Here is a 21,109-nt window from a genome sequence, read left to right on the forward strand (position 1 = left end):
TATTGGCCCAGTGTTCTTTCACTGAATCACACCTCTAATCCTAAAACACAGTACATTTTAAAGTTAGGTATACAAAGTAGTGGGGTTTGTGGGGTTTACATTATGACATTTCCACACTTAGCTACCATTAATATAAAATAGATTTTGATATATTCTTATTAATTTTTTGAGAATTTCACACAATATGTTTAGATAATATTTACCCCCAACTTCTCTTCGTAACTCTTCCTAGATCCATTCCCTCACATCCCACCCCTCCCTCTTCCAACTTCATGGCCTCTTTTGTTTTATATATTCCACTGAGTCTGATTTGTGCTGGCTACATACTCATGGATTTGTGGCCATCCACTAAAACTCGATCAACCTACCAATGGATGCTTCCTTCCCCAGAAGCCACCAACTGTCAAAAGCTCCCCAAGTTAAGAATAAAGGCTTATGAGTCCTTTCCCACTCCATGCTGGGATGTTGACTGGCCTGATCTCATGTAGGTCTCATGCAGGCCATACAACCACCATGAGTTCATGTGTGCAATGATCCTGTCATAGTAAAGATGACACTGTTTTCTCCTTGATTTTGGGTTCTTAGTCTTCTTGCCATACCTTCTGCAATAGTCCTTAAGCTTTGTGTGGCAGGGGGTCATATAGTTGTACCATGTAGACGTAAATACTCTAGTAACACTTACGCTTTGTACTTTGATGAGCCGTGAGTTTCTATGTTAAACTTCTTTGATGAGTTCTGAGAGCTATATAAGCCATGGGCATAAAGATAAGAACTTGGAGGGTAGATTTACACTATATACCTTTCACAAAATAATGGCAAGTTGATTTACCCTTGGGCCTGGTGAGCTCCCTAGCCTTGGTCACATTTATAGACATGTATTTTTCTCTTGTAGTGTGTGAAGATGGATGCTAAAAAGAAATCTAATACTAGCTCAAAATTGAGCATAATAAAGGGTTATTTATTTCGGAGTAGACTCACAGATCACAGTCCTCTGCTCGAACAGAAAATAGCAATTGAATCCAGCAACCAGGAGAGAGAGAATGTGTGGGCATGCTTTACAGTGGCATTTATAGTATAAGAGGCCACGCCCAAGAGGGCTGGTAACTTCAGCTACTGGCTGAAGGATTTCCTACAGCAATTGTGGCCTTCAATCCATTTAGAAATTGATTGGTTGTCCCCATAACATTCATGCCACTATTGCAAACATGGGTGTATCTTGCCATGCCAGTCATTACTATTGATCACAGTGTTCACAGCTGTTAGGACTGTTGATGACTCCCCCCCACCACGATGCGGGAGAATTGTCTGTATTCTGTCAATCATGTTTTAAATAAAACGCTGATTGGCCAGGCAGGAAGTATAGGTCGAAAAACCAGACAGGAGGTAGAAATGATGCAATGAGAACAGGAAAATTCTGGGAAGGAAGAAACTGATTCCTCCCACTCCTGCCCAGACTCTGAAGAAGCAAGATGTGAGCTGCCCTGCTGAGAAAGGTCCTGAACTACATGGCTAGCATAGATAAGAACAATGGGTTAATATAAGCTACAAGAGCTCATAAGTAGCCTGAGCTAATGGGCCAATCAGTTTTATAACTTATGGAGATCTCTGTGTGATTTTCTTTGGGGCTAAACGGCTGTGGGGTACTGGGCGGGACAGAAACCCCATCAAGCAGTCCCTGTTCATGTTACACCACCATTTTTCCTCCATCAGCCTATACCCCCTTCCAGTACTATAAAAGCTAGTCAGAGAGGAAGCTTCCAAGCCAGTACACAAAACAAATTTTAATAGTGATTTCTTTGTGACTTTATCAAGGCTTCGAAAACAATGCAAGAGGAAGGAAATTCAAGGAAAGCACCAGGCTGAAAATTTGAATGCACAAAGTCCTGAATCAAGCTCTGATGTATGTACATTGTCAGCCATTGAGTAGACCGCTAGGCCTTTGACTCTGTAATGTTATTAGTTAATATGTGTTGCCAACATAGAAAGACTTTCATTTCAGTAGCTGTATTGTGAGCATGACAGTGTCCTACAGTATGTTGTTTTTTTTACTGTTAGTGTCGGCCATGCTTAGAATAGTCCCTGTGATAACCTAAAATAAAACCTCAAGCTAAACTCCTTTCCAGACTTCATTGAAAGTGTTTCTTTTTGTATTTCCTAAAGAAAGCTTGAAAGTTGGGCATCTTGCTTATGCCTGTAATGCTAGAACTTGGGGCACTGAGAGGGGGAGTATGGCTGTTATAGAGTGAGTTCCAGGAGGGCCTGGCCTAAAAAGTGAGACCTTGTCTCAGAAAAGTTTATCACGGCATGGGGAGATGCTCAGTGGGGAATAGAGATTCCTGTGTGAGCATGAAGACTCAAATTCAAATCCCCAGCACCTACATAAAATTTCTGGGAATAACTGCTCACACTTATAACCTTCACACTATAGAGTGTGATTCTTGACCTTTCTAATGTTGTGTCATTTTAATATAGTTCCTCATGTTGTAGTGACCTCCAATCATAAAATTTTCATTGCTACCTCATAATTGTAATTTTGATACTGTTATGAGTCATAATGTAATATTTATGATGGTAGAGGTTTGTCAAAGGGGTTGTGTCCCACAGTTTGAAAACCACTGCTATAGAGCATAAAGACAAGAGAACTTGTTGAGTGCCAGCCCTAGACCTAGGTTCAGCAGGAAGTTTTTGCTCAAAGGAATAAGGGTAGAGCATAACACCCAGTGTTATAGAGCATAACACCCAGTGTCAGTCACACACACACACACACACACACACACACACACACACACACACACACACACACAGAGTAGGGGAGTCTATGGATCTGTTTCCTACACTGGGTTCTATGAGGAAACTTCAGACAATATTACACATCCCATTGTGGGCAGGGTAAGATCTCTAATTAGCTTTGTTCCTATCCTTTCCTTAAGGCATTTCATCTTTATCATTCATTATTCATTCTTCATTGTTTACTGGAGTGAATTCATTGGGGATAAACATTAAATCAAATTTAAGACCTGGCCTTCCGTTTGGTGATCTGAAACTCAACTCTAATACAATATTACAATAAAACTTTAGGAGAGGTATAGAAGAACAGGCATTTCTTAATGGTACCCAGTGAAGTTGTTCTTCCTTTTCTGCTATTCCATTTGCATGTAGTCTAGGTGATATTATGTACTCACCACAGAAGGGTGCCTTGTTCTGATCTCTGTGGGTACTAGATACATACATGGTGTACAGACCACAAAAACAACACATTCATACATGTGAAATGAAAAATAAATGGCTTTTCAAAAAAAGGGACTCATATGTAAATAGAATGCTCCCAGACTTGGGTTGCTGCCCAGTGTTAAGCACTGAGCTAGCATACTCTACACAAGCATAACAGAGTCAAAACTTTTGCCTCGGAAGAAGAACTTACGTTGAACCTAGCATTTTGTTCAGAAAAGTGTGAGAGAGATGAAATTGGAAGACTAAATAACAAAATGGAAGACAGAGTGGGGACAAAACTCAACTCGAACTTTAAACAAAATGACATCAAGCAAGATGAATAGCCATCTAATATCAACTCAACAGATTATATTTCTAAGTAATGAAAAGATCGCCATATTTCTAATATTGTATTAAGTAGTACACATCACAGATCACTTGAATAGTCAGGTTGTGCCTATTTCCTGAAGTTGAAATGCTTCGTATGATCCGAGTAACAAGTTTCTAAAGTAAAAATTGCCATAGATCTATGTCTTAAGCAAACCCTGCCCAACCAAACCAACCACCACCAAGAAACAAAACTAAATGTTTAGGTATAGATGCACAGGACTTGACTGGTAAACATATTTCATATGAAGAGTGGTTCATGTGCTATTCAAATCAGATCAGATTGTTAAAGAAATAGAACTATAGAACTATACGACTCATTAGGAATAAAATATGGAAATTCCTAACTTAACAGGCAAAGTCTGGGATTTTTATTTTACTTCTTGAAGATCATCGAAATGGTGATCACAAGAGTCTGAGGAGATAACTTAGTCCATAAAGTGCTTGCCTTGCAAAGACAAAGGCTTGAAATTATCCAGAACCCACCTCATTATGGTGTACCTAATGCCATGGTACTGTGTACATATAATCCCAGTGCAGAAGAGCAAGGAAAGGCAGTTCTCTGGGGTATCTTGTCCAGCAAGACTAGCTTGGACACTGTGAGATACTCATCACTATTGTTGTTGTGTAGCTTCCAAATGCATGTTCACCTGTGCACAAGCACTCACATATATGCATGTGTATACACAGACACACAAAAATTATTTGTAGAAACAATTCTTTTAATTTTCAATTTTAGTTGATGGTAGGCTGTTTTATATACCCTTGCAATGCTGAACCACAGGATATTCTGCTCACTCTTGCAATGCTGGGATGCCACAGAGAGCAAAAACTCATATTTGCCACATGGGCATGAACTGCCATGTGTTTGGTGGGAATCAAACTCAGGTCCTCTGGAAGAGCAGTCAGTGTGCTCAAGAACTGAACATCTCTCCAGTCTCCATTAAATTGTATTTTAATCTTAGAGAACTTTCTCTTTAAGGCTAGTTTCTTAGTAATTAGCTTGATCCCCAGAGAAGTATCCACAAATGGTTTAAAGTAGCATTTGACTAAAATACAAGCAGTCTTAGGGAAACTGACAGCAATGGATTTCTTTCTACAGACAAAAGACTCTTGCTGATACTATCCCATTTAGTCAGCCTAAAATATTAATCCTATCACACTTGGCTTTCACTTGCTTGAAGCATCCTCGGCATGTGCAGGAACTCTGGGAACATCAACCATTGGCTACTGCCCCACTGTCTTTGAAAATTAGCCCCTTATTGCAATATTTTTAAGAATATACATGAGGATTATTTTGTTGGCTTTTCAATTGATTGAAGTATGTTTAAAGTTATATCTAAAGTTTAGGGTTCTCCCTGTGTTTCTATTTATTTGTGTCTTAGTCTATCTGCTTAGTGAAATGTGTTATCTTCTTTTGGAAATTCAGGTTGAGATTGTAGATGTTATACCAGCCCCTCAGCAAATACCATTTGAATTATCTCAGGTCAGGACACCGTCTCGATCAAGTATATGCACAACTATCAGTATAGCTACAAGCATGAACACAAGCATAAGCTCATCTGGAGATTTTGCAGCCATAGCAGCATCATTGGAAAGTAGGTACAACCAGCTCTTTGGATGTGAACTAAATAAATGGAGTGACCTTTGAGGTGGTTTAAAGATTTAAAACAATGATAGTGTCTGGTTTATAAAGGTGTGAAATCACAGCTATCAAGTTCAGCTTTGCTTGTTTTCTTTAAAATTTTTTGAGATGATGATTTCAAAGCAATAAAGTAAGTATTTTCTCATAGATTCAAGCAATCAGGGTTCCTACAAGCTTTAAAAATCCCAGTTAGAAGTCTGCAGCCTCAATTCTGTTGAATTAGTATTATTCACTTGGTTTTAATTTTAATATTGTAAACATTGTGATGGACATAATTTTGAAGAAATGACATTATTTATTACCATCTGTATGTTCTATTGTAGCAACATGTTTTTGTTGGTGTTTTGAGACAGAGCCTAGATGTTTAATTCACCCTGTCCTAGAAGTCCCAGCAATCCTTTTCCCTGCAATTCTGAGTGCTGAGATGACAGATTTACAGACAGAAAATCTGAATGGGAGTAGAGGTGAAATAGGTTAATCCCTCTTCACCAAAGTCCTAATTACAGTATTATAGAAAAACTGCAAAACTGGAGAAAAGGGAAGGCATCCTTTTACCATGTGGATCTTATTGTAGAGATTTGTATTGTGGAATTTTCATGTATTGTGGTTAATCTTGTATTTTGTTCTTTTTTTTCTCAGTTCCAGATGTAGTTTTAATGCTTGAGTAGTTTTTAGCAACAAAACTTCCATTACTTCTGTAAGTTTCAGAGCTCCATTCCAAACTATCCTATGAAAACAGCACAATGGTGTTCTGGTTCTCTCTCTCTCTCTCTCTCTCTCTCTCTCTCTCTCTCTCTCTCTCTCTCTCTCTCTTTCTCTCTCTCTCTCTCTCTCTCTCTCTCTCTCTCTGTGATTGTTTCTTATGTTTACTTGAGCAGTGATTGCTCTTAACCCACTCATCTGGATTTATGTTGTAGGTTTGTTCTGTCGAATTATAATCATTACTACTAAAGCAGCTGTGGACAAATTCTGATAAGTTCTCAGAGCTGTCCTTTCCAGTCAAAAGAACACATCAAGATATCTAGCAACAAACACTGAAATTGTGCAGCATCTGGGTCACTTGTAATGACTTACTGACAGTTATTTGATTTTCATTTGGAACCAAAAATTGGAAATATACTATTAGTGTTCAAAATAATTTGGAAATGTTTGGAAATGTTTGATAGTAGAAAAGTTCAGTAAAAATTCTGAACACTGAAACTACCAAGGAACTGGAGTTTTCCACTCTGACTAAACTTTAGACTCGAAACTAACATAATGGTCCACAGCATTGTGGTGAGGTGTTGGGTGACTCACCCTGCCTGATACTCATGTTTATATTTTGTATTTTTTTAATTTAGAAATAATTTTGGACTTAGAGAAAAGTTTCAATGCAGTACTCAGGAAGTACAGACATAAGGACCAGAAATTTAAGGCCATTCTCGGCTACACAATGAGTTCAAGGTTATCCTGGGATCCATGAGACCCTGTCACAAAATCTAAAATAATTTGAGTTGGAAGAACAGTACAGAGATGAATGGACAAAAGAGAGAAATTCTAGCCTTTTTATTATGATCCCCCAAAGCCACATGTTACACAATCAAAACACCGTTAGATTTTATGCCTGTTCGTAATGTGACGCCTTTTCCATCTGGCTTCTTACACTTAGAAATGTACAGTTAACAACTTTGCATGTCACAAAAGGAAACAATGATCCATTCTTTTTATTGCCCTTTATGAATGTAGTACAGGATTTTAATCTATCCATCAACAGAAGGCCATCTGGGTTGCTTTCAGGGTTTTGACGATTATGAATAACGTTTCTACAAACATTTTCCCAGAAATTTTATATGGAACTTTCAGTTTGCTTTGGTAAACTCCTGACTGTGAGACTGCCAGGTTGTATAGGAAATATGTCAAGTAGATTTTTAAAATGATATCATAATTCTTCATTATTGTCTTCCACATTGCTTTACTCGGGTATTAAAACAAAGGTGTATTGCAACATCGAACAGAGTGGCCTATAACTTATTTCAGCTTTATTATTTAAAGGATAGCAAATATCTGAAATCGAGCCCAAAGAATGTTGCCATGAAATATTACTAATAAGCCATACTGTCCTGTTATATATACACAAAGCTAGCACATTTTACCATTATGTTCATGCTCTCCTCTGTACTTACTTCCTCAGCCTCTACATCTGAGGAAGATTCTATGAGAGAGGCAAAAAACAGGCTAGACCCAGTAGACATGGAATTTGAAGTTGGCCCAGGATTTCTTTTTCTGAGTGACAGCCAGGAAGGAAAAACCTCCCCGGAGCATGGAGACTGCAGTGATGAGAATGGGAAGAAACCCTTGGAAGAGGCAACAAGCTCCAAACCCAAAGAGCATGCTATTGATGAAGTTTCTGATACTTCTTTGGATGATTCCTATGTAATAGTGGAAGATACTGAAGTCCAAAAAGACCCAAAGATTCAAGAACATGTCGTGGACCAAGAACAAGGACATCAAAAGACAGCTGAGACATCTGCAAAGAGTCTAAGCCCAGTAGCACAGCCCGTGCGCCCAGAGGCAGTGGTGGAACCCATGGTATGCACAGAATTGCCATCTTATGCAGTAGCTGAGGTACATCTGAAAATCTTTCAAAATTCATTTTTCTTTTTGTTTGGGCCTCTAACATCTTTGAGCTTAAATTAACTCTTATTGCTCAGGTTTACTTTACAGAAAACATGATCTGTATTTTCAAAAACATATTACTGTTTGTGATGTACTGGCTTTTCAGATAGAGATGAGAACCTTTCGGAACAGGGAGGTTGGATGTCCTCTAAGGTATACCACATCCCTGTTGCTTTCACCCGTAAAATATACAAGGATGTTTTTTGTTTCCTTGAAAATTTGAAGTAAGTGGAAAGTTGAGCTGCTCTGAAGATGCAGCATTTCCTAGGGCCCCTGCTTTCCATCACTTGTGAAGTGATGTTAACCATCTCACAAGAAGACAGATTTCTTGACAACTAAATCCCATCCTTTCCCTCAGCATGCACCACCAAAACTAGGTTTCTCCTCTTCTACTCTGTATTTTTTCTATCCTTGAGACTATGGATAAAAACATTGATTTGGATAATCATTTTTAATATTAGATAGGATTCTTAAATATATAGAATGAACTTTACATGAAATGAGCTTTATATCAGTTATGTAGAATTGTGTGTATCTATTCCTGACCCTAAAACCAGATACTCCATCTGTTAATGCTCCAAAAAATCTTCATAGAATGAAAAAGGACAGGTGTTTCAGTTTAACTCCAGGAGTGTGACAACAGCAAGTTCCTGAGCCTTGATCTTTCTCTCTTCTTGCTTTGCACAGATTTCTGGAATACCATAAAATTTTTTTGAACTATTTAGGAAATCTATGTGAATACATTTGCCCTTTAGGAAAATGTACTTATGCTAAAATGTCTTGGGTTTTTCTTTTTCTTTTTTCCTTTTTTGGATTAATACACAATTAATCTCTCAGTGTAGATATGGTCTTAAATTCCTAAAATAATCAGTAATGGTTTTGCAATCAGGCTGTGTACAGGAGCTTGGGAGAGCCCAGTGAGGTCTTAGCAGGGTCCAGTGTGCCTTCTATAAATTTGGGGTTTCCTATGGGCTTGGGTGAACAATCTTTCTCCATCTTCACCGTGTCTTGTGCACTAGGAGAGGCATGAACAAGAAGCAAGACATTTGTAATTTTGTGTCCTTACAAATACAGCCAAGAAGAGCACTTAACTTCCAGCATCCACTATTGGGGGAAAGGTTTCCTGAGCACTGTGGTGCACGAATGAGGACACAGGTCTATGATGTGAATATATGCAGAATCTTCAATGAGGAACCTCCTTCTTACAGAGAAGTTGAAGAAGAGGTATGTCAAGTATCTTTTACTCTTATAACGGAAAGGTGATTTCATTTGCATAAGATGTTTGATTGGCTTGGTTTGCTTGGCTCAACCTACCCCATAGGCTGCAGTTGAGTTGCCCTCAGAGAATTAAAAATATCTGTATTAAGTAGACCTGAATACAGGCTCAATGACATATATATGCTTGCGCAGGTTTACTGGGTTCTCAGAGGTCTGTAATACAGTGGCATGTCTGTGACTAGTGTGCTGCCAAACCACACAGTAGTCTCTATAGCCCAGTGTGCACAAAGACTAGACTTCCATTATTTTGGGATTCATTTAAAGATAGTTCATTTCTGGGGGGGTACTTTTCTAGTCATCAAATTATTTTTATGTTTATTTTTGATGCATCAATACCCACAGGAAAGGGCACGAGAACAATGCGAATATGAGTTGGCCCAACATATTGGGATGCTTCGTAACTTGCCATATGAACTACCAAGGGCACAGGAACAAATGGGGCAAGGACAAGAAAATCAGGTTTATCATCCACGAGAGCAGGTACAGGAGCAGACAGAGCCTAAGATGTCAACAAGGGATGGATGTATGGCATACCTGTATCTTTTTTACAATAACTCTGTTGGTTTTGTGCAGATGGTGACTATTATTAATGACCTGGGAGCGCATCCCTTTAATTTCTTTGGAAATGGAAATTCTGAGTATCCACGAAATGAAACCCATAGGTAAGAAACAGGTGGACTTTGGAAAAGGGTAAAGTCCACTGCTATTTCCCGTGTTCCTGCCTATATAGTGCCTATCTCAGTATCTGTTAATGAAATGGAGGGTCTTCCACACAGACGGACTAGATAAGAGAGCCGAAAAGCCAGTGATTTCACAGCAAAACCTTCAAATCATTTGACTTCATTGCTCAAGTTCAGACTCTCAGCACAGGGTGTTTGTAGAGATGTCTTTTGTGTCCACAGCTGAGTAACTTCTCAATTCCATGTCCCTTCTTCAACTTCTCTGGAATGAAGGCATTGACCATGAAAGCCATGGAAGTAGATGTAAGATGTTTGTTACATACTGTGAACAGTCAACAGCAAGGCTGACCATGGATCTTATAGCATGAAGGCATGGACACATTCTAGCCCAATAATAATGTCTCTCACTTCAAACACAAGAAAGAATCGGTTCTTCCTAGCATGTAATTAAGGTCCAATAAGTGCTTTTAAATGAATGTTGTCTTACTGAAGCAGAGTCTCTAAAAGCTATGTTGATTTCCATCTGCCTTTACATGTGGTGACTGACATGTGAAGTGGACAAATGTTATGTTTTGTGAAGCTTCTCGTCATCAGAGCCTACCTTAAGAAGGGTTAGAGTACAGATTCTGGGCCTTTGATGAGGTTTTGCAATTTATATCATTCTCTGAATTGCCCAAGTTTTTGATTGTGGAAAGAGCCAGGACTTGATGTCAGGAAATGTGCCTTTCAGGTATTACTGAGAACCCAGCTCCCTGGGGTGGTCACATTTCGCCAGAGGGAATAGCATATACAAGGCCACAGAGAGCAGAATCATGGTGGAACTATTTATGTAGGACCAAAGAAACCAGGTGAAACAAGTGAATTGGCTGTAATTTAGCTCAGCATCTATGTTTATTTTACCTTGGAAAGTTCTCTTTTTAATAATAAATGTCATTTTAATTCATTTAAATAATTTAAAGCATGTTTGGTCATGTAGGGTCAGGTCTAACTGTATGTGTTCAACAATGGTCAAGTAGCCCACATCTACAGATTAGACATGTAGAACTTTTATGAACAGGTGTTAAAAGGAAGTTACAGAAATGTCACCTCAGGAGCTCCAGCTAAGAGGTGCCGAGGCAGGGAGGTGGCTCAGCGGTGACGAACAGTTGGAGCAGCGTTCAGTTCTCAGCATCCACAACCATGACTGCAGTTCCAGGAAACCCAACAACCCTCTTCTGCCCTCTGAGGGCACGGGGTTGCACGTGGTGCACTTAGATGTATACAAGCAACATCTTCACACATAAAACAAAATAAATAAATCTAAAAAAGTAAAATAACATTTAAAAATGAAAAAATAGCAGAGATATCCATACATGGTGGCTCACAATTTTAAATACCAGAATTCAGAAAGTAGAAGCAGCCAGATGTCTGTGGAGTTTGAGGACATCCTGATCTACATTGCAGGTTTCAAACCAGCAAGCCTAGAAAGCCTAGAAAGAGGTGGGGAATGAATAGCAGAAACTAGGTGTGGTGACAAAATGCTGTCATCCCAGCTCTGCAGGCAGTGGGGCAGAAGTTCAAGGTCATTCTGAGCCACATTTTGGCAAGTTCTTATACTGCAAACAAATGTGCACCAAACCCCTAATGAAGACCAGGAGAATTTCCCATGAGTCATCATTCTTTGATTTATGTCACTGCTCCAAATTTCTTCTCTTATAGATTCTGGGATGACCATGTCAATCATAGCTCTCCAGTCCTCCATGGCCCATCAGCAAGGTCATATCAAACAACACCAGTGCCATATCAACCAGGAGCAGCAACACATCAACCTCTGGCAGTGACAAATCAGCCATTGACAGGAACACATCATCCATCTGCAATGTTACAGTACCCACCACCAAGGTCACCTGTAAGTGATCCCCAATCATTTGAAAGTCTTGATTCAAGCATCCATGGCCTGGAGACCTCAGAAAATTTCATGCAGCTAAGGAATAATGCCATGGGCCACACTGCAGAACAGCATCATTTAGTAAAGGACAATAACCCTTGGCTTCACGGCCAAGAGAATAAACATGCTAGAGATATCCTCTAGCTTCCTCCTTTTGGACCAGGAGGGATTCTGGGCCTCTTCTTCCAGAGGCAGCCGGAAGAAAGAATGGGACATTCCTCATGCCTTTCTCAGGTCTCTGTCTCCTGCTAGCACCCTCTAAGCCCCTACTGCAGAGACATTTGTCAACTGCTCACTAGCTTGAAATAAAGGGATAATCCTATCACCACAAAATGGGTCACAGAATGCTACCAATATATTTAACATTTCCACCCTCCTCCTATTTTTTTTTTAGCTTTCCACTTCTGACTACAGAAGAGAGGGCAGACCACACTTCGTGCCCCCTGCCCAAGAAAATCCCTGCTATTTTCATCCTGAAGAGAACATCGATCCTCATCCATGAGGGGAAGATGAGGCAGAAGACAGACCACCATGGTCTGGGTGGGAAAGGGACACACAAAGTGGGCAGAGTCCATTTAGGGGGGAGGGTGGGTTAATTATTATTCTCTACTTACAAATTGAGTTTGTAGTTATTTTAAAGCACAATCGTTTTGCTAGGAATGATGCTGCAGAAGCAAACTGGCACATCCAACTTCAGGTGTGATAACAAGTATTCACTGGTCCCTGCTTGCCCCACACTATTTCATGTGGCAAGCAGACTTTATGAGCAAAATTTCAGGGGACTTTTCTTTCCAAAATAATGATTAAAAAATACTACTACAGATTGCGATATAGAAAAAACTATTCCATCATGCCCTTACTCTGGATTCTGGGGCCTTAATCTTGATATATTTCCACCTCTCTTCTGTAGCCCTACAACCCTGTTACATTGGGTATGTTAAATGGGTATCCAATTGTGAGAAATTAATATCTGCACAAAATAAGGTACATCTTTCTTTTATAAACACTGTGCTTTACTCTAAGTCTGTGTCTGTGTGGTTGATTTTGAGATCCTATGAATGTTACTGGCTTGGTGAACCCATGCCTATTGCCTGAAGTTCTAGACCTAAATATCTCATACAGTGCCTGTTCCTAGCATATCAGCCCATTTGCCAAACTTACAGGGGTCAGTGGCTGCTACCCTCCTGTGTGGCTATGAAAATGGGCTCCTCTCTTCTGTCCACAGCCTTTTTTGTTTGGTCTTCCTTTGTGTATGTGTGTTGTCTCCACATTACTTTTTAAGACAGGGTCTACCATTAAAGCTGGGGCCTACAATTAGACTAGACTGGCTAGGCAGTGTGCACCAGGGCTCATCTCCCCAGCCCTGCAGCCCAAAAGGTGATTTTGCTGATTGTTCTAGCACCAAGGAGACCATATTCCCCACTGGCTTCACAGTGGTGGAAGTGGGCGGGGCCAGGGCATGGGTAGGTCTGTCAGAAATCATCCCATGTCTTTTGGAAGGCAATGAACTGTTATTGTAAGAAAGCAAAGGACAACCAAGAGTGCTTTGGCATTCCTTAGGCGACATGATTTATACCAGTGTTATAAAACGAATGCTTATGTGCTCTCTAAGTTCATCAGAAGCCACATCTTCCAATGTGATGAATTTGGAGATGGCGTCTTCCAGAGGTGATTCTGGTCCTGAGGACAGCAGGAGGATGGACTTTTGATAGCTACTCAATGACCCTGGTGTCAGTGTGACTTTGGAGTTTACTCAGTGTCTTTCTGGACAGCATTCTCAGTTCTCACAATTATAGATAAAGCTTAGCATATTAGCAAAGTCATTGTAGTTCTTTGGTCTTCAGCCGGAGAATAAAATGTTGGTAAGCAGAACACTTTCTCCACAGAGCTTAGGACTCCTGAAAGAAGGACTAAGATTGAGCAAGGTTTACGGAGAGACATGGGAAGCCCTAGAGCCTGGAGACCACCTGTGAGGTTGATTGCTTGACATCACTGTTTAGTGTGTGGCTGTTCTTGATGTCAACCTCCTTGAGGAGGCCTGGAATGGCTGAACACAGTTGCCCTTATATTGTTAGGTAGTTGGGTACTGCTGACATGTCAGAGTTTCCTGGTTAGACTGTTTCCCTCACTCCAGATGCTCAGACCATACTAGTTGAGAGGATGTAGAAGCACAGACAAGTTCTCTGGAGCTTGGGAGCTCAGGATTCAACAGCTGGAGCTGGCCTGATATGGTGATCCAGGAGCCTTTGCCTCACACTCACCACAGGGACAGCTGCAAAACTCTCTAGATTGGAGAGACTGAAAAGGAAGCCTCAGGACCTCACCTTCCTGCACTGCCCCCAACACAGTAGTCAGTAGCCCCAAGATTCAAAGCAGGCACCTCCAATCCCCTTTCATGTGCTTTTTTGCTCTTACCAACAATACCAATAAGGTGGCCTGAAGACAAAGCACCTTATTATAACCCTGTGAGTCCTGGGGTGGTAGTGTCAGATTGAATTTATCTTCTTAGCATCATACCCAGTTCAAGTCACCTATCTGGAAAAACATAGGAGTTGCATTTGTGTGTGACTTGTGGAGGTGAAAGGATGAAGCACACCAGCAATTCTAGGTAGTCACTGTATCCACACCTGCTCACTCCGTTGGAGTCAGGACCAGGCATGGCCTGTATATAATGCAACATTCCACTTACAGGCTTATAACTGCATTTCAGGAGTTTTCTGTGGCATCAGCATCAAACATTTATAAACATTCCTATTTCCAAATACATTTCATAATAAAGTAACAGGGCTCAGTTAAGGACACCACAAATAGATAAAGGGGGCTAAAAATCTGAGGGTAAAGATCTGAGTGGTAAGACATCTACTCACAACAGGTATCATCTGTCCATAATTCTATATTCTCTCTTCCATCCATCATTTCTCATTGTTCCACTCATTACTCGTTCTCCTTGTTCTTCATTGTTCTTAGTTCTCCTCATTCTTCCATGACCTACCCATTACAAACATTCCCAGTCATATATATTCTTAAAACCAGCAGTTCCCCAGCCCTAGCAGGTTCTGGGGACAGAATTCTTTTGCCCCATAGGAAACCATATAAGGGTTTTCACACACACACACACACACACACACACACACACACACACACACACACACACAGAGAGAGAGAGAGAGAGAGAGAGAGAGAGAGAGAGAGAGAGAGAGAGAGAGAGAGAGAGAGAGATCTGTGGGTCCGTGGGAGTGGCTAGTACTCGTCCGTGAACTCCTTGATGGAGAAAGTTATTTAAGAAAGGAATTAAATCATCATCAGGGAGTTCTAGAGGGGAAGGTTAGTGTGCTACTCTACATTTTTAGGTGGTTAGAAAATTTTAATTTAAGTAAAATTTTGAATAGGGCGTGGATTGTTTTAATCAGCACACCTCTTCTTTTCTCCCAGTGTGCACTGAGGCAACCTATGTAAACAGGGAGAAACACATGGCTCTTGATCACATAGCACAGACACAAGATGCTTTAGGATTTTTTTTATTGGCCTTGATCTGGAACTTTGCTTTAGCCAGTAGAAACAAAGAATGACTTAGGCCTCTAAATTTTCAGTTCCGGGCTACGCTGTTATTGGCTGTTTTGGTTGTAGGGTAAAACCGGAACAGCAGCTTGGGCAAGATAGTAATTCTATGTCCTTGGGGATCTCTGAATATCTCCGATGGGATGTTCTAAGCCTGGACCCTAATTCCTGCTGATAAAGATAATTGCAGGAAAACAGATATCTGCATTTACTTAGAGGAGAGGAACAGAGGCCTACTCCGAACTAGAGAATTAATTCCCAAATAAGTAACAGAAAGGGAGCTAGCTACAGCAAAAGTCTACAGCAAAGAACAGTCACTTTATTCATAAAGCAATAATGCCAAAAGCCTTGCCTTTGGTTTAGCTTTTACCAGATCCCTTGGTTCTGATAAGTCACTAATAAAAAGATGACTGAGCAATTACTGTATAATGTTGCAGCTTGTAACAATAAAGAAGGGAGTCTGTTATTAAACCTTAATAATTAAGCCAGTAGATGGTTAGCCCTTCCTCAGGCTTCTTCCTCCATCAGAATTCTGGCCTCTTTGATAGCTATAGTCTGAAGAAACCAGGGAGGTAATTGGTAGATGAGGCAACTCAAAACACTACCAACAATTTGGTATCTCCAATTAGCTTCTGGAAATTCTTCCATGGCATAGACACTGCAGAGATGGGGGTGGTGAATGGGCGACAGATTGACAATGACAGCTAAATGACAAGATGCCTGAAACTTGTGGAGCCATGAATATTTCCTGCCCAGATGGAGGCCGTGACCCCAGAAGTCAATGGCTAATTAACAACATAGTCACCTTGTTGATAAAACAAAACCCACAATCCTACAGAATCAAAACATGTCAAATGCACAGAGGCAAAGTTCAGCAGACAGGACAGACAAGTTGCACTATTTAGAATAGCAACTTCAAGTGTTTGTGTCACCCAAGTTCTAGCCTGCATGGCAGGTAGTGGGTGAGGAGCTGGGAATAGGACTGGAAGTAAGGCAGTGCTTCAGCAAGGAAATGGGTTCTAGGTTTTAGAGTAAGAACTAATTCAATGGGATGATGTAAAGCTGAGTCTTTGGGCACGTGGCCTGTGATGGAAGTCTGTGAGGGGAACTTGTGAACAGTAAATTCCCCAAGACAGGCGACATGGTTTCCTGGATAGGTGCTGCTCTTCTGTCCCACATTCCTCACCTGCCAATGACCAATGTCCACCAAGGTCCATCTGGGACTTAGTGGAGAACCAAGGGAGTACTTTGACTTTTCACCTGGACCAACATGGATCCTTTGGTTTACTCATGGGATTTCCAGGAGTGAGGAATTCACAGTTTCTTGACAGCAGGGTATTCATCTGTATTCCAAAACTTTCCAGAATTTTGGAAACAAGGAGCAAATTATTCCTCTCTAAGTCAGCCTGTGGCCTCCTCCTGAGTACTTATGAAGGCACAGAGCAGGCACTGAGCCTATGCAAGAATGAGCATCTCAGAAGAACAGCCCCTCCTAAGTGGTTGCACTTCCGCTCTATTTTCTTGGTCCAGTTGGGTCTTCTTTCTTGGCTCCCTCTTCTAATTACTGTACTTTCTTCTCAAGGGAGAAGCCCTCCCTAGCCTCTCAGCCACCAGGACAATACTCTTTCTTTTCCTCCTAAAAATAGATATTTGCATTGCAATTCACATCACTAGCAAAATTAAAATTATGAAGTAAGAGCTAATTAATTCTATGTTTGCGGTCACCACAACATGAGGAAAGGGTTGCAGCATTAGGAAGGTTGGGAACCACTGATTAAGAACATTTTGGTTTGTCTTTTCTCCTTACATGCACAAAGGAATAGGTCAAGAGTAAATGAATGAGAAGATAAAGTCAAGAATGAGGAGTAGAGTTCACATTGTCTCATTTACCCATGTTCATCTTATGCCTGGCAATGAGACATTAGGGAAGAATTACTAAATAATGGCTCCTCCCTTTGGCAAAAACACTTTTGGAAGACTCTACCCATTTGGTTATAGGAGTGCCTGGGGTCTGGGCTTGATACTACATATCATGGTCCCAGTCTCAGGGAAAAGGTCTGATTTTTTTTTAAGGCCAGAATATAAATTAGGTTTCTTCTTCACTCCAGCTTCCCATACCTTGTGTTGTTCAAAAATAAAAAAAACCTCAGTGTCTGTTTTCTGTCATTGCTTTAGTCCTGCCCCAACCCCAAACGTGGACCAGGAGCTAAGGATAGGTATAAATGAGGAAGGTTCTTATTTCGTGAAACTCATAGTTTCTTTTCTTCTTGCCTACAACATCCTACCTTACCCCACGCCATCACACCATACATCATCCATTGTGTGGTGTCAGCAATGGCTCCAGCTTAGTAGGCACCTCCATGCACCTTGAAGTTCTAAGAATGTTAAAACAGGCAGCAGGGCCAGAGATGCTCTGGACACAAGAGCCCCAAGCCAGATGGGGTGTGGCCATTCCTTGTCATCTTTTGCCCCCTAGTGTACAGTTTCGATATTGCAACTCTTCAGTGGCCTCTCGGGACCTCTTCAGTAACATTTCCCAGAAGTTCTGTTCTCACAACTTTTTCAGACATTCTGTTTTCTTACCACAGTCACTCATTTGCCCTCCTCGCTTGTGCTCCAGTTGATCAGAAAGAAAGTAGGTAACGCCGCATTAACCCACCCCTCTTCTCTCAGTCTCCATGCAATGAAAAAGAATCACAAAATTTGATGAACAAATTGCTTACCCTATCTGCTCACAACCTCCAGCAGTCTCGCGTAGGCACTCTCTCCTACTCAGGATGTTTATATTTTGTATCATTTTAGTCCCATGCCTATACTGCCAGTTTGCTTTCTCCTTAAGGTCCTCGGAACTTCCCTTCTTCATATTCAATTAAAAATCAGAAGAATGGAACAGAAATTGCTTCAGAATCTCTTCAGTGGGGCTTCTTTACCTTCCTCTGTACCTAACCTTTCCTCATGCTAAACTAGAAGTTTCTTTCCTAACAGTGATACTGTTCTCTATGTGCTGGATTGGATCTATAACTCTCTCTGCAGCATCATGAAATCCTTTCTGCTTCGCCAGTCCCATCACCATGCCAACATGGTTTAATATCCCTCACCCTAAAACACATTATTCCTTGACTTCTGTGTGTTTCCCTCTAGCAAGCAACACAGTTTTCTGCTTCATTTCTAAGCCCTCGTCTTCATTCCCTTATTTCTCCCATCCCAGAATACTCCTTAACATGAATGTGCTGCCTTGGAGCCCACCACTTCATGGAACTAGCTCTTATTAAAGGGATTGAAAATTAGCAGGTTGACAAGTCTCCCTCTCACTCCCATGTTCTGTGGCTATTGGTAGTGGTGATTCATCTTCCGATCATTCCCTTCTCTAGGTTATTCACGGAGAGGAGCAGTCATCAAGGAAGAGTAACACTTTGCTTCCCCTCACTTGTGTCTCACTTGCTGACTCTTCCTCTCAATATTGAAGGGTGAGGTCAAGGAACTTAGATTTATCTATATCCTTTACATCCTAGGTGAGCTCATGCACACACATATACATGCATGCATGCACACACATGCCCCTTTATTTAAGAAATGCTAAAACTTGTAACTACTTACATTTTACCCGAAAATATAAATACCTGGGTAGCCTATCACTTCTAATTCGTGTGGAAGCAAACTTCAACACCTGCTAATATCTTGCATCTTTCAGTGGATAGAGCCTCTATATTTCCAGTTATATTGGCTAGAAATGTGGTGTGGTGGGGTTTATAGCATCTTTACAATATTCCTGTATAAAATACAGTATGTGGGAATTTGGCATTTTAAAATCAGGCCCCTGTAGAAGGAGTTTGTTTTTTCATTTCCTGGTTGTCCGACCCAAATAATCACAAAGAAACTGTATTAATTTATTAATTACAACACTGTTTGGCCAAAAACTTAGGCGTATTTCTTGCTAGCTCTTACATCTTGAATTAATCCTTTTGTATTAATCTATATATTGCCATGAGCCTGTGACTTACCGGGCAAGGTTCTCTTCTGGCGTCTTTCTCCTCTTGCAGCTACAAGGTGTCTCCTTGACTCTGTGTACTCTCTCTCTCTGTCTCTGTTTGGATTTCCCACCTGGCTTTGCTCTGCTAAGGTATTGGCTAAAACAGCTCTATCCATTAACCAATGATAGTAAATAATAAAACATATTCACAGCATACAGAGGTGAATCCCACATCAGGCCGCTGTATCTCTAAGGCATTCCTCTATTCACTGTGTAATGTCTGAAGACCTAAGGCATATTCATGAAATCATGGACACTAGTTGCTATAGAGTCAATATGATGTTTAGGTGAAGTGACTTTGTGAGGTCATTAGAATTATATAAACTCATCAGGGTTCAAACTGTTCATGAATATTATGATTGTATAAGGAAGACACAGTATGATCATGGTCAAATGTGACCACTCCCAACCTCTTAACAATTCATCCCTTCACTGCCTTGAGACTCTGACAGCAAGGACAACATTCATTTCCTCCCTTTGCAGCAAAAATGTGACCTAAATCAGACTGTTTGCTTTGTAACTTATGCACTTCGTGGTATTTTGTTATCAGCAACAGAAAACGAAGCAAGTTCAGTTTCTATCACCGATGTTGAATGGTTCACAGCTGCCTGCAACTCCAGCCCCAGGGAATCTGATACTCTTCTCCAGTCCATACTCACATCTGTATGCATACACACACACACACACACACACACACACACACACACACACACAGAGAGAGAGAGAGAGAGAGAGAGAGAGAGAGAGAGAGAGAGACTTATACATAAATGATATAAATCTTACAAGGAAAATGTGTGTATGCATTTGCATTTGTGTGCACATGAGTGTGATATCTTATCCTATGTTCCTGAAATGTTGCTATACAGTACCAACATTGATCTATCTTTCCTTTTCTATGTTCCAGTGCCTTTTTCTGTCACCATTCCTATTGCTTTGTCAGGTAGAATGGTCAATGAAAATATGATGGGCAAGTGGATCATTTTCATTTTGCACAGAAAATTATGAGATTTTTTTTCTCACAGTATTCAGAATAACACATAAATCAAGACTTATGAATTATGTTTTGGAGAGGTGGGAAATATGGAGGAGGAACAAAGTGGGTTTTTGTGTTTTTAATTAATTTTTAAAACATATATTTTTGTGAGGGACACTACGGGGGTGAGGTATGGATATGGAGGTACTGGGAAAGAAGAGAGATTAGGGTGCATGATATAAAATTCTCAAATAATTAATAAAATTATGTTAAAGGAGGCAAACAAAGAGACTTATGACTTGTGGGAAGAAGCATAGAGTGGAGCATCTCTTGCATCCTCAGAACAATCAATGGGGTGGAAACCGTGGCCTAAGACTAGCCTCTAGAAATACAACATGGCACATTGCTCTTGCACAAAGCCACGATCATGGGTTAAAATGTGAACCCTCCATTTTTCTGTCAAAACTGGAACTTTCAATGCTACTCTATTTGGAACAGGGTCTTTAGAGGAGATAATTAAAGTTAAGTGATGTCAGAAGAAAGGGGCCCTAATGAAGTAAGTAGGGTGTGCACAGAAGAAAGTCATATTAATATAGAAATGCAGGGCTGGCTACACACCCTAAACAGGAATGACATTTGTAGGCACTGTGACCATGGAATTCTAGCTTTCAGCACTTTGAGAAATTATATTACTACTGTTGAAGTCACTCCGTCTATGGGTATTTTATTAGAATGACCCAAACTAGTAAATACAGGTACTCAGTTG

The 21,109-nt window shown here is 40.5% G+C and overlaps 1 protein-coding gene across 1 annotated transcript in view; it reads left to right on the forward strand.

Moving 5' to 3' along the window:
- The window catches only part of Pasd1 (PAS domain containing repressor 1), a 49,292-nt gene that overhangs the window by 17,384 nt on the left and 10,799 nt on the right, over positions 1-21,109 (forward strand). Inside the window, exons 9-15 of the mRNA XM_075958494.1 lie at positions 1,813-1,900; positions 5,027-5,195; positions 7,413-7,846; positions 8,972-9,121; positions 9,518-9,655; positions 9,749-9,837; positions 12,177-12,322. Coding sequence (XP_075814609.1) covers positions 1,813-1,900; positions 5,027-5,195; positions 7,413-7,846; positions 8,972-9,121; positions 9,518-9,655; positions 9,749-9,837; positions 12,177-12,322 — 1,214 coding nt within the window. The remainder of the gene's footprint in view (positions 1-1,812; positions 1,901-5,026; positions 5,196-7,412; positions 7,847-8,971; positions 9,122-9,517; positions 9,656-9,748; positions 9,838-12,176; positions 12,323-21,109) is intronic.

The sequence above is a fragment of the Microtus pennsylvanicus genome, chromosome X (genome assembly GCF_037038515.1).
Source record: "Microtus pennsylvanicus isolate mMicPen1 chromosome X, mMicPen1.hap1, whole genome shotgun sequence".
Lineage (NCBI taxonomy): Eukaryota > Metazoa > Chordata > Mammalia > Rodentia > Cricetidae > Microtus > Microtus pennsylvanicus.